The 17,792-nt window shown below is 36.0% G+C and overlaps 1 protein-coding gene and 1 pseudogene across 2 annotated transcripts; one reads left to right on the top strand and one right to left on the bottom strand.

Moving 5' to 3' along the window:
• The first annotated feature begins 1,502 nt into the window (after positions 1-1,502).
• On the top strand, positions 1,503-6,898 carry LOC110735502 (cleavage and polyadenylation specificity factor subunit CG7185-like). Of its 2 annotated transcripts, none has more exons than XM_021915691.1 (3): positions 1,503-1,643; positions 1,819-4,138; positions 6,458-6,898. In XM_021915691.1, exon 2 carries the CDS (start codon positions 1,835-1,837, stop codon positions 3,977-3,979), a length of 2,145 nt encoding a protein of 714 aa, XP_021771383.1. In that variant the 5' UTR covers positions 1,503-1,643; positions 1,819-1,834; the 3' UTR covers positions 3,980-4,138; positions 6,458-6,898. The 2 variants fall into 2 exon arrangements, with proteins under 2 accessions (XP_021771383.1, XP_021771384.1); XM_021915692.1 differs by having other exon boundaries at positions 1,813-4,138.
• Positions 6,899-7,624: 726 nt separating this feature from the next.
• On the bottom strand, positions 7,625-14,084 carry LOC110735500 (annotated as a pseudogene).
• Positions 14,085-17,792: the final 3,708 nt, after the last annotated feature.

Genomic DNA, 17,792 nt, shown 5'->3' with positions numbered 1-17,792 from the left:
TATGTGTTTTATATATATTATGATTATATATAAGTATTTGGTACAATTTAAGTAAAAAAAATGCAAAAATTTTTTTATTTTTATTTCTTATTTTTTTGGGGCACTTTTGGCACCGGTTTTGGAAAAGAACTGGTGCTAAAAGTTTTTTTAAAATATTTTTGGAGACTTTTGGCACCGTTACTAAGACAAAACTGGTGCGAAATGTCTGGGGTTTTAGCACCCCCCAAATCAGGACCGGTTCAAAACCGGTGCTAAATGGGGGTACTGAATTGGTGCGGATTACGTGTTTTCGCCTAGTGAGTAAAATAAATTACTAAAATACCATTTTAAGAAAATACTAATTAATTAGAAAATACGTTTCAAAAATACGTGGTATTACACTATCAGCCAACAAAAGATACATTTTAGCCAACAAGAAGAATATATTCGCCAACAAAAGGTACTTATCAGCCAAGAGACGGAACATATCAGCCAACAAATAAAGCATATCAACCAACAAAAGGATGAAATCAACAAACAAAAGCAACAGGTAAGCCAATAAAATAAACAAATCAGCCAACATAATGAAACATACAAGCCAACAATTAAAATATACATATCAGCCAACAAAATAAATATATCAGCCAACTAAAGAAACATATAAGTCAAATGATGTCTGATATCAGTCAACAAAAGGGAAAAAAAAAACATATCAGCCAACAAAAGGAATATATTAGCTAACACAAAAATCATATCAGCCAACACATGAAACATATCAGCCAACAAGTAAAATATATCAGCCAAGCTTCCCGCACCAAATTTGCGTGCAAACGTCCGCACCCAATACCTTCTCTTAAATTAGTATCCAAATTTTTCTATTGCCAAGCGTGAAACACCAAATGATACAATCAAAATTGCAAAAATTAAGGGTCACCTAATACAAATCCACTCAAATGAGCATAAACATGAACACAATATTTCTTCATTTCATTCACCTCAATTCAACTCAGCCATGCTTTAAAAAGGTTGGGTTAGAAAGTAAGGTGGGATGAAGATTAAATAACGGTAATACATTCACTTATTAAGACGACATGAGTAATTTATGACATCACTGAGTAATCCCAGTTTAAATCCATGCCTTGAATTCCAAATATTGATTGTGATTGTGAAACATGACTACATAAAGAGCAAAATTACGATAAATTCCAAACTAACAACTTTTCATTAAATGTGGCTTTGTAATTATTATTTTATTACCAAAATACTATAATCGTTGATTGTTGTTTATATACTTGATTTACATTTTTTTTTTGAAAATCAAATACGGAGTATAAAAAAGTGACAAAGTGATAAACCGGGGCTTGCTCGTAGAATTACCAACAACTCTCCCTAAAAAAAAAAATTACCATTAACTCGTTGTGTCGTAACTCGTTGGATTCGTGACACAATGGATCAGAATTTTCATCCATCTCTCTCTCTTTCTCGGAAAATCCTTTTTTTTTTTTTTTTTTTTTTGCTAAATTAATTTATTCCTTTTCTTTTCAAATCACACACAATCTTCCAGATTAGGGTTTCCAAACTTTCTCTCTCTTCGTTTTTCCCTTTCATTTCTCTCCCTTTTCCCTCCAATCCAACACTCGCGTCTGCAATTTCTTCCCTTTCTGGTAAGTCAAATCCCTAGAATTTCAATTTTTATTGTTGTTTCTGGTTTATGGATTTAATTTGTTTGAAATTGCGTGCAACATTCGCTGTTTTCTCGCGCTAAATTTGTTTAATTTTGCCGTTAGTTAGCTAGAAATCACTAAGCTAACCCTAGTTTTAACAATTTGAGAGGTTTAGAGAAGAAGGGGAAGAGATGGATGATGCTGAAGGGGTAGGAGGAGGGGGAGGAGATCAGGTGGAGCAATTCCATCGTAATGAAGCGATTTCTGCAGTTACTGATGAGGGTTTTGGTGAGGAAGATGATGATTACGAGGATCTTTATAATGATGTTAATGTAGGAGAAGGGTTTTTGCAATCTTTGAGGAAAAATGAGGAAGTAGGGTTTAGGAATGATGGTGAAAGTAGTAGGCTTGAACCTCCTCAGTCTCAGTCTCTATCTCAGCATCCCCCACCCCCCTTTTTGTCTGAGGATGATGGGTTGTCGATTCCGGGTGTCGGGCAGGGTGAGGGAGAGAGAAAGTTTGAGGGTGATGTGGGTAGAGTAGATGGGTTTCAGAATCAGGGTTTAAGAGGGAGTGATGTTAAGGGCCCTGTACAGCCTAATGGTGGTATGGGTTCTGGTTCAGGAGCTGGGGTGTCTGGTGCAGGGCGTGGTTATGGAGGTGGACTGAGGGTTGAGTTAGGGCCACATTCGAGTAAAGTAGGTGATGTAGATGAGCAAGCAGTTAATAGTATGCCACCTCAAGGGATTAGTCAACCCCAGCAGCCACATGGGATGAGTGTAGGAAATGAGGGAATTGTTAGACAGGGTGGTGGAGGTGGGGTTGTGAATGGGACTGCTGGGAACATGAGTGGAACAGGAAGTTCTGCTGTGCAAGTTACGCCAATGGGTGCTGGTATGGGTGGTGCTGGTGGAGGAGGGGGTGGTGGGAATGTTCTTTTTGTTGGAGATTTGCATTGGTGGACTACGGATGCAGAACTTGAAACTGAGCTTGTCAAGTATGGGAATGTTAAAGAAGTTAAGTTTTTTGATGAAAAAGCTAGTGGGAAGTCGAAGGGATATTGCCAGGTTGAGTTCTATGATGCTGCTGCTGCTTTAGCTTGTAAGGAGGGAATGAATGGACATGTTTTCAATGGCAGGCCATGTGTTGTTGCATTTGCTTCTCCATTTACTGTCAAGAGGATGGGTGAGGCACAGGTTAATAGAAATCAACAGACGACACCACAAACACTTTCACAACCTAGGAGAGGCCCTGCCGAGGGTGGAAATAAGCCAACTGGGAACAACATATCAACTGGTGGCAATTACCAAGGTGGGGATCAAAACAGGAATTTTATGAGAGGCAGTTGGGGGAGAGGCAATCCTCAAGGCATGGGTGGTAGGGGACCAGTTGGACCTATAAGAAACAGGCCTGCTGGTGGGATGGCTGGAAGAGGTATTATGGGAAATGGTGGCAATGGGTTTGGTCAAGGTATGGGGCCATCTCCTCCGATGATGCATCCTCAAGCCATGATGGGTCAAGGTTTTGATCCTGGTTTTGGAGGGCCTATGGGGAGAATGGGCAATTATGGTGGATTCCCGGGTGGACCTCAACCTCCATTTCAAGGATTAATGTCAAATTTCCCACCTGTGGGTAATGTTGGCCTGCCTGGAGTAGCTCCACATGTGAATCCTGCATTCTTTGGAAGAGGCATGCCCATGAATGGGATGGGAATGATGCCTAATGCTGGTGTTGATGGTCCTAATATGGGTATGTGGTCTGATCCCAATATGGGTGCATGGGCTGGTGATGAGCATGCTGGGAGAGCTGCAGAGTCCAGCTATGGGGAAGAAGCTGTGTCTGACCATCAATATGGAGAGGCAAGCCACGACCGGACTGGTTGGCAGAATCCTGTTAAAGAAAAGGTTCCTGATAGAGACTTTTCAGGGTCTTCTGATAGGAAGTATCGGGAAGATAGGGAGCCTGGATATGACAGGGATATACCTAGGGAGAAAGAGGCAGCACACGATCATGAATGGCCGGATAGAAGACATCGTGATGACAGAGAAACCCGTGACCGTGAGAGGGACCGTGATCGTGAACGCTCACGCGACCGTGATCGTGAGCGTTCTCGTGATCGAGATCGTGAGCGAGAAAGGGATAGGGATCGCTACAGAGAAGACAGAGATAGATATGCTGATCATCATAGGTACAGGGACCGTGAAGCAGATTATGATGAAGAATGGGAGAGGCGGCCATCGAGGACTCATAGTAAGTCCCGTGTGTCCCAAGAAGAAGAGCGTCCAAGATCTAGAGATGCTGACTATGGGAAGAGGAGGAGGATAACTTCTGAATAGCTGATATTTACTACTATGCTTGCTTTTGAGGCTGGATGACTGGGGGTTCACTGTGCTTCTTAGCTTCTACCTTTTTTGGGTCACAAGTTATGATTCATTTCTTAAGTCACTCATGTTCCTTATGTTTCTGGGGTGTGCTTTTCTGCTCTTATGTAGGAGGTAAGTCATTTACCATCTCTTATTCCTCTCATGCCATTTTATCCACCGAGCCATCTTTGTTTCATTTCTGTTAACTTTATAAATGAACTTTATTACGTGCTGCTGCTTCATTCAAGTATAGAATTTATAAACCTTTGTTATTTATTAACAGTATAGCATTGAGAAATCCTTATTTTAATTTATAGATATGTGATTAAGGGTCATCTATGAAAAAGCTTTAGGTTACTCCAATATTGTTTTATAAGACAGGACCAAATATTGTTTGTGTGTGTACGACGTACGTGCGCGTGCATTTGTGATGATCGACTGTTGAGTGGTGTTATATGTGTCTTTTTGCTCAATTCATGCTGATCTGCTCTTCGTTTTGAATTGTAATTGGCTTCTAATAAGCTCCTACAGGTTATCTTATTTTGGTGTAAATAGTGAAATTTTACCTATTGCACTGCAAACTATACAGTACTCATTTAATTTCTTCGCCCATTATGTAATATGTTGTGGCCTGGGTATCGTGGTATACTCTTCAGTTGGTGTTACAGGTCTATTTGCATGATCTAGACTTTTATTTGATGTACTTGATTTTTGAATGAATATGAAGATTTTGTTGATTGTAGGTTCTTTACATCATAATTAAGTTGGTCTTTTGTTTGTTGTTACAACTTACACTGGACTAGAAGCTACTGAATGAAACTTTTTGTTATATAACATTTAATTATTATTTTCTATCCATTTATTTCGGAGATTTATTTGTCTGTAGATGTTGCTAATCTCATGAATGATACCTACATCTTTTATCATCTCCTATAAGTTTTGAATGTTGGGAGTTTTTTCTGATGAATTAATATTAATATTGGATTTTTCTCTTCTATCAATTCTACAAAATTTCGTGCCTGCTGCTTTATTAAACTGTTCCGTAATGATTCTTAGACTTGATAGATGCGATAGGCATAGCCATTGCTAGAGGTAGCAAGTTATGAAGGTTTGTGCTATAATATCAAGTCTTTGGGAAAGGCTCGTGTAAGGACTAGGTGTTATAATATACTTGTAGCAAAAGATAGTAGGATCTTGAACTTGGTCATATTCATGTATCTCATTTTAATGTGAATATACCAAGCATAGTAAAAACTCTCAACTTTGTTGTGGTAATAACGTACAAGCCTCGTACTGTCAACCTATGATATACAAACCATGATAGACTTCAAAGAATTTTTGAAAATTTGATCCAAAGTCTGCTATACAATGCTGCTGTTATATAATTCTTGTAGGAACGTTTGCTCTAATAGGTTGTTCTGTGGCTTTTTTAACGAGTCCTTGAAGGTCATGCTTATTGTCCTGCCTCAGGAGACATGCTTGCAAAATATATTGGCTAATCTGGTTTTTTTTACTTTTAATTTTACTCATGGGAATGTTTGAAGTAATATACTAAGGGGCCGTTTGGTTCGTAAAGTGGAATTGGAATGGAATGGGGAAAGGGTATGGAGGAGAATGGAATGAAACCCTTGAAATTTGCTATGTTGTTTGTTTAATAACAAAGGGAAACAAATCCCACCACCACACCACCACCTAATTCCACCTTTTCCAGCCACCATCCATCCACCAAACCACTCACCGCACCTCCCCCACCATTCGCCGCCCTACGCCACCTCTCCCCCACCCCTGCACAGCTCATCCCTCCCCCAAAAAACCATTGGAACCTGGATTAGGAAGATGAAGGGCAGTTGGGGGACTTTTGCTTTCGAGCTGCATATGGGTCAATGGAGGAGGTGGAGGTGGAGGAAGGGGGAACAGACAACCAGAAGCTGCATAGGGGTCAATGACGAGGCTGGCCGTGGTGCGGCGAGGGGTGGGGGAGAGGCGGCCGACGGATCTAAGTGGAGGGGAGGGTTATGCGTGGGTGAGGGAATGATTTTCCGGTGAGAGAAGGGGCGGCGAGATTCCGGTGAGGGGCGGCGAGGGTAGGGGGATGGCGGCGAGATTCCGGTGAGGGGCGGCGAAGTTCCGGCGAGAAGTGGCTTGGGTGAGGGTGGTTGATGTGGGTACGGTGGTGGTTGGGGAAAGGGAATGGGAAAAGCTAGGGGGGGGGTGGGGAATGGGAGTAGAAGCTTTTTGGGTAATCAAAGGGGAAAGGGAATGATAGAAATGCAAAAAAAAACAACAAAGGGAATGATTCCCATGGAATCCCATTCCCTTTGATTATTACTGCGAACCAAACGGCCCCTAATATTAATGCTTGGTTTATGTCTGTTCAATCTTAGAATCTTTTTTTTTTTTTTTCCCTTTTCTTATTTTAAATATTATCTGACGAAATCTATCTGTTTGTAGTTGTTGAAGGCAACCTTGACTCAGAGACTGAAGCTGGAGTGGGAGGCTCTTTGGAGATTAACATTACCTTGAGGTTTTGAAGTTGAAGTCGTATGCATGGTGTCCGGATCCTGCAAAACATCACACCGCCCTTTTACCGTTTAGGTGTTAGCTGTCTTTTCAGTTTTTACGTTCTAGTTGGAAATTTATCCATGAAAACAAGTGTTGTGGTTGATGATGCGTATGGCTTGAGAACCTTAAAAAAGTCTCAATATTCTGGAAATTAATATTTGGATGCTATGTTATACGAAGTAGGATTTAGCTCCCAGAGGTTGTTGCTTATGTTCTTTATGTTTTGTTGGATTTTTGTTGTATCTTTCTCTTAGCTTACTCTTTGTTGTATTCTTTGTAGTTGTCGCCTTTTAATTTTCGTCGTGTGTATATATTCCTGTCTATAGCTCATGTTGTTCTTGTGTACATAAGTTTAGATGATTATAGAGAATTTTTCTAACCATTCTTTCAATACAAATTTCTTTCACATGATAAATTAATGGGATTTAGCTTTTGACTTGTTTTCTTTCTACTCCTTGAAGGCAGCTTGTAGTTTGACCTGGATATTACTCGGTTTTTTTTTTTTCTTTTTTTTTTCTTTTTCTTTAAGCTCTTATTAGTGTACTGTTTTTTTTTTTGTTTTTTTTGTTTTCCTTTTCTTTTTTGCTTCTTCTTTAGCTCTTTTTTTTTGTTTTTGTATTTTTTTTTAACAACTAGATGAACCTATTAATCAATTTCTAGGTATCTTTCTTGTGATTTATGTTGCTTTGCATTGTATATAAAGATTAGAATTAGTTTTTGTACTAAAATCTTGGGAGTCGTCAAAGATCTTCAATCTCTGGAATTGAGATGATGGGCCAATTATTCGAAGTTTGAATGTTTGATTTTTGACATAGCTGGCTAGAAAGAGTGAGGCAATTCAAGAATTGGAGCTGAAAGCGTGTTTATATTCGAAGATTGCTTGCTTGCTCACCAAGAATCCAAAGCAAAACCGAGAAACACCGATTGCTTGACGTAATAATACCAACATTAATCGTCAGAAGATTAGAAAAATGAATTGTTTTTCTTTTAGTTTACTCCATAATTTAATCCAATCTCAAAATTTAAAAATACTAATTATATAATTAAATTAAATTTGTTGGTCATTATGTAATTTATTCATCTAGAATATAGATGTATCGAATATATATAGTATGAGTAATAAATCATGACCACTTTGACTAATTAATAGAAGCAAAAAAAAAAAAATGTCGGAAAATTAGAAATATGATCGAATTGTTTCTCTTATTTCGCTTAGAATCCTATTGTTAGGCCCAGTTCACTACACCTTTACTGAACTGAAATTATATTTACTGAAATGAAATTGTTTTTGCTGAATTGAAATTAATTTTACAAAACTGAAATCCTGAGCTAGTCTAATGCCTCTCAATACACCATTAAATTAAGTTTCCAAGCCATATTATTTTGTCCTGTTTTCAATTCTTGAGGTCTAATGCTTGCTCGAAAATACTTCTCTTGTACATTAAGAGTTCAATCAGAAAATCACCAACTTCATAGGCGAAGTTTTGTTTGGACATCAAAGAAACTATCAATAAGTACTAGTAATCTTTGTGACTGCTGCTACTTCATGCCTTCAAGGCTGGCGGGCATTTGGATGCACATCCGTTCAATATCAACTTGAGAATGATCATTCGATGAATGCACCTTGATCTCATATAACTTTGGCCACAGCTTTCCAGTTACTACAAAATATTAACACAAACAACAAATATATAGAAAAACCTGAATAAACCCAAAATAACTACAAAATTCAAAAGTATACATTTTTTTTTTCCAGTTTCTATAGGGTTTAAAATCAGGTAAATTGGCGGTTCTTCAAGGCCTACCCCAAATACTAGAATGAGACATGTTTATCAGCTAGTCTCAGCACAGAACTACAAAGTCCTAAAAAAATTGGGATTTAAACACATCAATACTTATGATTGCAGAAAGTTGAAGGCTGTATTTTCTTCAAAATAAATTTATCTTGTCAGTTAGTAGGCATTTAAAAAGGATAAAAGGGAATTGCCAACATTTTAACCTCTGTTTACTTGTCTAATCGCTGGGCAATTAGACAGACTCTTTTCAAGAAAGGTAGTTGATTAACAATAGAGTGAAATTAACCAGAAATGTGACAGAATGAAGTGAAAGAAACTGACCAAATATGCGCTTTTCATCATTGTCCCATGCGATGCCATTCAAGACGTCTTCAAATTCCTATAACAAAGCAATTAATGCACTTATGAGATGGTTATAAGGATGTTGCTAGCTCTAAAAAAGGTCCAAATTCACGGACTAAGCCAATGTATAAAGTCAACTTGGGTAAAAATGTCAAGACATACTATTTCACCAGCTGCTTCCAATCTTTCTCTGAAACAGGACGAGGGAAGATTATGAGGTGCAATGGGTTGAAAAACACAAATCATGAGTTGAGAAAAGGGAGAGTAGCTAGCTTGAACAAAGAGACAAAGAGAATGGTTGAAAATTAACCTCAACATGGGAAGAAGGATCCAGCCTAGCACTGTACCATCCTCAGGCGATATTCTTATAATGCAGTCAGTCTGCACAACAACTCAGTCAGTCTTCATATTGATATCTATATGATTACAGCTCAGTAAGCTGAAATTACACTATATTGGACTAATTTCCTGGATGTTAATTAACACGCTACTTATATTTTCATGCATAGTATATCTGCTAAGAACATGCTTTCAAGTTCAGGCATCACTTATTAAGCAAGAGAACTGAAGTAAATTAAGTGAGATACCAGAATATGAACTTCGGCATAACAATTACCCGAAAAACATTTGCCCAGACTTCCCCATGAACATACTCCAACACATTTAGGTAATGTACGTCAAGATCTTTGTATCTGACATTCTGCCTCTTTATCACTGTACAACAAGTATATTGAGTGAGATATACATGCAACTATCTTTTAAACAGCTTACTCATTATGTAAAGTTATACTACAGGACATATAGGCAGGACCCAACAGCCTGCAGTGAGAATCGAGCACACAGATATGGTTTTTTATTAACATATACTTCGAATATTTTATCTCTATCTATTACAAGATTTAGAACTATCAAATTTGAAGGCATCCTTAGTTTCGTGCACACAAGAACAAGGCAGCAGCAGCAGAAAGAGGGACAAAAATGAAATCCATATATTGAAAAAAGAGGATAAAAGCAGCACCTTTCATTGTATGGGGATCAATATGGTATAATGTTGATGAACCATCACTTCCAAACATGATTTTCCCATCAGTTGTCAGTCCCCATCCATCCTTCATTTGGTGATTAAATATTCCTAACTGTAGTAAAGCACGAGTGTTGTAAGCTTGTAAGTTGCAACTTTTTGATAAGAGATCAAAAAAAAAAAAAAAATGGTGATTAAATATTCCTATCTGCAATGCAATAAAGCACGAGTGTTGTAACCTTGTTATTTTGGAAGATGTCAAAAAAAAATCTCGATCAAAGTCATAAGTCTCACAACATCAAAGATTAGCACCTTCAGCACTATTAGAAATTTCAAGACGTAGGAAAGTTAGCTTCACGTAAAATCAATCCAGATGACTCATTCGGCTCACACTGAGTCTTTTTTTTTCCTTGGTTTAGCCACACCAGAAAAGAGGTCCGGTACTGTAAACTAATTATACATCAGCTTTTCTGAAATTTTTCCACTCAGTTACCCCAAATCAGATCCATAATTTTGGAAGTCTTAATCAAGAAAAGCTTCTACAAAAGATTGCAAATATGAATTTCTATCCTTTTCAATCAGACTATAATAGAAATTTTCTTATACCAATAGAGAAGTTAGGAATCTCCAGTGCTGTTCTTGTTGCGTTTCTATCTCTTCACTACAGAAACAATTTTCACACTGTTCAAGTTATAAGTTTCCTGAGAAATGATTCAGAATCAAAGACCTTGGAATGAAGAATTCATCTCAATTCTCAATTCAAACTTACGAATGCAACTCGGAAAGAGAGGAACAAGACAAATGCATGCCAAAGTTCTACGGAATAACTTGAGACTAATATTTATTTAATGATGGTGATGGTTGTGAGATTATGGCTTTGAAGTATTCTAATTCAATCATAAATCTTTTTTTTTTTTTTTTTGACGGAATCATAAATCTTATTGAGATGACAGATAGTAGAGATAAAATGCTCTTAAGACACTATATATCACAGTAAGTAAAAGTGGAACTCTAGAATTACTGACTTTGCTCAAGGTTGTTCTGTCGTAAATGAAACCAGTGTTCTGATCATAAGTTAGTTGATACAGCCTGCAAAACAAATTGTATACATAGATTAGAAAAGATTATAGCTTTTCATATATTTTAAGAAGCAAATATGAAGGGGGAGGGGGGGTTGAGGTTCTTTAAAGATCTAATATCCTACATCAATCAATATCTCAAGTATATAGTGGAGTTGGGATGCAACAAGGCTAATTACTGCTTAACAAATAGTTACATAAATTTATATCCCTAGACTTGTTAGGTGTGCGAAGGTAATTTACTCCTGCGGCATAATACGATTGAGGTACAGTGCGGTAACCACAACATCTATGTCAAAAGTTGTACAATTATAAAATGAAAAGTGAATCACAATTGAAACAAGTATTTAGTGATACTGTTGGTCCTTAGCTCACAGATTTACAGCTAAATCATTTGTACAAAGTAGTTGTTAGTTAAATGGCAAATTACTCTTTTAATACAAACCTTTCACCAACCAAAGTTAATCCTTCCCCAAAATAAGAAGAAGACATCCAGAAATGCCTCGACCTATTGGAACCAAGAAAGAATTAGTCAAATGAAGCAAAAAACACAAATAGCTGGGTTATGATTACCGTTTACCAATGCTGAAAATATCTTAGGTTTAAATTAGAATATATCTAAATGAACAAATACTTCCAATATCCAACATTACAAAGAGCTTGTTGGGATCTTTTATATTGTTTAATTCGCTAGAATCATTTTAAGGAAAATTACAAAGGTGGTCTCATTTAGGAAGCCGACAGTTACTCCCTTCATGAAGAGCACTGTATAAAAGTAACTGGAAAAAGATACAATTATATCGAGGAGTGGCTTTAACATCAAAACATACTTTAACAAGAGAATATAGGTAGTAAGCAAAAGGGAAGTAGAAGTATTTCAGCAATCTGGAATTGTCTGTGGAGGTGGGAGGTATTGATTCATTGTAACTAGATAGAATTTAAAGTTGGGAGACAACTTGGGGTACAGAAAACGGAGATTATTTAACATGTTCATGTTAATACAGCTGTGTTGGACTAATGAAATTCTTCTGAAAGTTTGTTGTATTTGTAGCAACACTGGTTAAAGGTAAGATGATCTCTTCAAATCCTACCATACAGAGCCAATCATGGTTATAGTGCTGTTGTAGGTAGAGAAATAATAGTTAATGTGAAAATTGATTCTCCAAAAATAAGATTACCAGAGGAAAATCAGGCACTAATTTCGTCACATGATGATTATGTGTATAGAAGAAGATTAAGGAGCATGTCATATTGAAGTAAACTATTATGCACACTTACTCAACAACCACAATTTAGGCACATAGGAATGTTGAGTTTGTTGCACCCAAGTTCTCTAGCTAGGCTAAAAGCAAAAATAAGTATGCATAATGTACAGAGTGAAACTGGTGTAGAAGCCCAAGAAGGTGTAGGAAAATATGAGGAATGCATAATGTAGTTGATATGCAGTTTGATCATATTGATCAAGACTATGGATCAACCACAAGATCTCTTATGTTAGCTATCTTCTTTAACACTAAGCAAGTTTCCACTCTCCAGAGGTTCATATTAATGTAATATAAGTAAGGTCTATAACTCTATATGCATAATTCGCAGTACTAACGACATGTTCTTGTGTTAAGAGAGGAAGATGAGATGTATGAAAGAGTGGTAATGGCAGCAGAAGATCAGATAACAAGGTGAGTAAAGGCCTTCAATACGAAGTATATAACTACTAACTATATGGAACTAGTAGAAATGGTGAAAATCAGTTGAGATTCATGAAAGTGTGGTGTACCTTTCCAGTTTGTAGATTAACTCTCCTCACTGAAGACTGCAAGGTTCAAAGTCAAGTTAAATAACACAATTTAAATATCAAATACGGAGTATGAACCTAAAAATACTTAAGAGACATAGAGCAAACAGTATCAACAAAAAAGATCTGATATCAGCATACAAAATTGAATAGCGAGATTTACAAACCACACATATAATTCCTCCCTCCTAAATGGAATACTCCAGTTCAGAAGCTCAATCTACGACCATAGGAAAGATGAATCACAGAATACCAGAAACAAGGTATACCCTTCATATAACATGCAGGTTCTAAGTTGATTAAATACACATAATAATGGGTGTAAAAAAAATACACATAAATAATGAGTGTTCAGCTGATCAGTAATTATTTAACTATGACAGTAAACATCTAGGATACTTTATGAAACACCCCCAAATGAAAAAGCAAGAAATGCTGAATGAATAGGACAGAGTAACATTATTTTCCCTTTTATCATCAAAAACTCAACATAATATGAATGACCAAAATCTTATTTATATGAAAAGATCTATAACACCATATGCAAAAACGTCACAAAGCGAAGCAGGACGAATTCACCTCTCCATATAGACCAGTTGATTCATAAAGAGTGTTATTTCCTTCATATAGAAGTCCCTGAAAGGAAGCACAAAAGGACAATAAACAAAATAAGATTTTGATTAGAATCTCTCTATTGACATACTCTAACTGTTTCAATTCATAAAACAAAGCTATATTCTGATAAATCAACTATAAACAATTAGCAAATGTATGAAGTTCTAAATCCATTCTACAATGCAAGCAACAAAACTATACTTGCTTTGAATTAGCCCAAAAATTGATAAAAGAATCCCAAAATAACCAATTCTTGCATGTTGCATGCAAGGTTTTCGACATCTTTCCCCCATCAATCTCAGTAATCTGTCTATTTTTCAAGCTAAAATAAAAGCTACTATCTTCCAAATTAGCAACAACCCACATGCACACAACAAAGTTGATTATGCAACTAGGACTCAGGTACTCATATCAGACACGGGTACGTGTTTAAGTATTCGACTCATCTACAAAATTAAAAATTAAGCATGTTTATGGTCTAAATTGATATGTCAAGAGTTCATACGCAAGAGCTGAAATGAAGAGTTCAAGTAACATAAACTAAAAGCACAATTCAATAAAATTATTGTTTAATGATCACATTATCAAAAGAGGGTAATCAGTTCTAAACTTCAATTCAGAGCAATTGAAAGATAACCCATTTTCCACTAACCATGAAAAACTGCAAAATATAAAAAAAATAAAAAAAATAAAAAAAAAAAAAAGGAAAAAAAAAGACCTCTGTAAAAGCTCTGGGATCATGAGGATACTCACTGACAACTTCAATGGTGTAAATTTGAGCCAATGCTGAGAAGGTGTTCGACGAAATGCCTAAATGAAGGAGGAAAGAAAATAGCAATGAACGAGAAAGCCATTGATTCGTCATGGCAGAATGACACTATGACTATGACAAGCATGTACTAGTTATTCAGCTTCTTACTCTGTCCTATTTTTTACCTTGGTTTCATTGGTTAAATCGGTTTCATAATCACTTTAAATTTTTTTGATTTGTTTCAATTTAAAATTTCAAAATATACAAGTAAATTCTTGTGAATTAAATAAATACTGTGCATAATTACAAATATAAATGGATGGATTAAAAGCCAATATCAAAATATCTCTTGGTATCAATGTTTATTATCGTATTCCTATTATACCAAAGATATCACGTGACGATAATAAAAATGATATCAAGAAATAATATTATCATACCCTTATTATACCAAAATAACATAATACAGAGTATTTTATTATCCTTATTACTAGTATACCAAAATAATATAATATGGATTATTTTATTATATCTAAGATAATAACATTGATACCAAGAGCTCAATTTTTCTTGATCAAACTTCAAACCAAATGAGTGAAGAGTGAGATGCATTACTACGTGTGTGTTTGCCTACACAAAAATAAAATATTTTTTCAAGTCAGTCCTTGAGTGTTGATTTGAGTTCATTTCTACGGATCGTGTTATTTTCCAAGTTCCAACTAAGTGTTTATTTTTCTTTGAACCATAAAGTATTACGAACTAGGTCAAATTGATTATTGGTTGATATTAATTCAGATTCATGTCAAGGTATCGAATTCAATTCCATTTTCGAAATATTTGGACAAAATCACAAAACAAAAGGAATTAAACAACAATGAAAAAGAGATCAATCCAAGCATGAATAAAATAGATTTGTACTTATTGATCATTTTAATTTTAGAAAATTTGTAACTGCTTTACCTTATGTGTGACTGTGCATACATTAGGTTGCAAATCTGCAATGCAATTTAATTCTTATCTTAATAAAGAAATGCGATTATTAATATTGACAAGCATTAAGAATTTAAGATCATTTTTTTTTTATAAAAATAGCAATTATTGACGCTTAATTATTTTCCCCAACAATCAATATACGTGTCAAATTGCCTAGTGCTCATGATTCTCGTGGTTGGATTTAAAATTTAGATTTATAGAAATGGAATTTGGTTTCTTGTCGGCTTGTTTTGGACTTTTGGCTCCCTAATTAACATGATTAATTAGTACTAGTAGAGTGGTTGTAAAGATTTATTAAAGTCACTTATCGATAATTTCTTCTAGCTTTACTACTTGTGGACTTAATAAACATTCTTGTAATCTTACTCACTAGGTCAAGACTCGATTATAGACAAATTATTATACTAATAGTAGCAATTGATTTTGTTTAAACCAACAAGTGTCCAAAGTATCTACTCAGTAATAATGTCACCAATCTCACAACTACCATACGTACTTTATTATGATCAAACAATGTATTAGAGCATACATGCATTGACATATAATATAGACGACATTCAATTATCAATTACGTCATTACTAAACTATAATTGACATCCACTGTACATGATGTTGCATTATTAGTACGTAGTATTGCAGTAGGCATGTAAGCAATATGTTACCCGATAATTAGTGTCATAACCTTTTAATTAAGCCAGTGCTAAACAATAAATATTAAAGCTGTATGAATAATTGTGTTACACTGTTACTTGAAACAAGACCTTGATTATCTCTTGTCTAGACTAGAAACATTATCTTTGAAACTATTTTGTAGGTAGTCTTTTGGGATTGAGAGAATATTGCACGGATAATGTAGAACAATCGTTGTGAATCTTGTGATGGTACAACTTTATAGCCAAATAAAATTTAATGTCACCAGTGATTAGGTTTGATTTTTGCATGCTTAGTATTTGTTTATATATTCAATCATTGATCTAAGTTTTCTTGACTCTAGAGTAAATGCATGGGACTTGGGAGCTAGAGATTGTTAACAACACTTGACCACCCCATCTGACTAACACCATATATATATATGATGAACCCTTCTCATCGAACCTCGTACGGGTGCAACCTTTGCTTAGGAGGCAGTGACCATGGCTTGCTGATGCTTGACATGTGTTAGGGTGTTGCAACTCTTGCGAGGGTGGTTAAATTATATGGTGGTGGTCGATAAGGTGATGAGGAGGTCAAAAGAAGAAACATACATGTAAATAACTATGGTGATAGCATATAGTTATTCTTAATGGTAGTTAGTAACATCCTTAGAATTTGGCACTTGCATGTTAGCCAAAGGAAGAAAGCCCAAAAAATATACAAATGCACATATCACGACATATGTCTTGTTCCATGCCATATCACGAGGTCTTGATTTAAGATGAGGACTTGTGTATAATTAATAGGTAGGTCACAAGATCAAATCGTGGCTCTTTTTCAAAAAATATATGCTTTATTAGGTGACAATTAATTCAAGATCTTTAATTGCAAAATTATTACTGAAGGTAAAACATAATGTTAGTTTGGTGATAATATCAAATCGTTTGATCATGATACAACTAAGACCTGGCAATCCTGACTCAGACCCGATGATCCGACCCATGACCCGAAAACAGTAACCCGAAATCTACCCGAAACCCGAAATCAACCCGACCCGACCCATACCCGACCTTGACCCGAAACGACCCGACTCGAAGTTTACCCGAGACCCGAAATGACCCGACCCGAAGTTGACCCGATACCCAAAGTGACCCGACCTTTAACTTGAATTAATTGACCCAAATAGACTCAAAACCCAAAGTGACCTGAACTAAAATTACCTTATACCTGAAATGAGCAGAATCTATTTAAATCATAGATTATATTATAGATTATTATAAAAGTAATACAAAGAAATTATTACAACTGTGAACAGTGACAATGATAATAATAGTATTAAAACAAAGGTCAATAAGAGAGTGAGGTATAACTCAATTAGTTAGAGCATCCCTCTTAGTTTTAGGAGATCTTGAAATTGATTCTCAATCTAAACACCAAAAAAAAAACAAGGTCAATAAAAGTCTAACAATTACTACTCCATGTATTCCATGAAAAAAGTAGCCTTAATAAATATAGTAAGTTTCTCATAAAAAAATAAATAAATATATATACAGAGTTGAATTTAACCCAATGCATCGACCCGAACATGACCCGACCCGATCAAAGCTTACTCGAAATTTACACCCGAAAATTGACCCGACCCGAACTCGGCCCGAAGTGTTGACCCGATACCCGACCCAAAATCAACCCGAAACCCGAAATGACCTGACCCGACCCGAACTTGACCCGACTCATACCCGACCCGAATGACCCATTTGCCAGTTCTAATACAACTTAGTGAGTTTACGTGCTAGGAATGAATGGTCTAGGTTGCTTAATTAGCTTGTTGAGTCATTTATTAACTATTACTAAAAAAAAAACGTGCTGATGTAATCAATTCCTTAGAGTGTCTTATGTGTCAAGCTCTCATTGAAAAAATTTCCCTCCAAACTTTAATATGATGTCATCATTTTTTTTTGCCCTATCATTTTACACTACTAGAAATAGGCTTATTTCCGAGGGATATTTTCCGACGGAATTTAATTCCCTTGGAAAATTCAAACTTTCCAAGGGAATTTAACTTTGTAGGAATAATCCGTCGGAATAATGCGCTACCGACGGAATATTCCCTCGGAAATTTTCCGACGGATTTTATTTCCCTCAGAATGCTTCCATTCCGACGGAATATTCCCTCGTAGAATCTTCCGACGGAAATAATTCCCT

Source organism: Chenopodium quinoa, unplaced genomic scaffold (assembly GCF_001683475.1).
Source record: "Chenopodium quinoa cultivar QQ74 unplaced genomic scaffold, ASM168347v1, whole genome shotgun sequence".
NCBI lineage: Eukaryota > Viridiplantae > Streptophyta > Magnoliopsida > Caryophyllales > Amaranthaceae > Chenopodium > Chenopodium quinoa.
The sequence above is the reverse complement of the archived record's forward strand: the minus strand, read 5'-3'. Positions and strand labels throughout refer to the sequence as shown.

Bases quoted from the DNA above. Each gene is read 5' to 3' on its own strand.
- LOC110735502 (XM_021915691.1), top strand. From the start codon at position 1,835: ATGGATGATGCTGAAGGGGTAGGAGGAGGGGGAGGAGATCAGGTGGAG.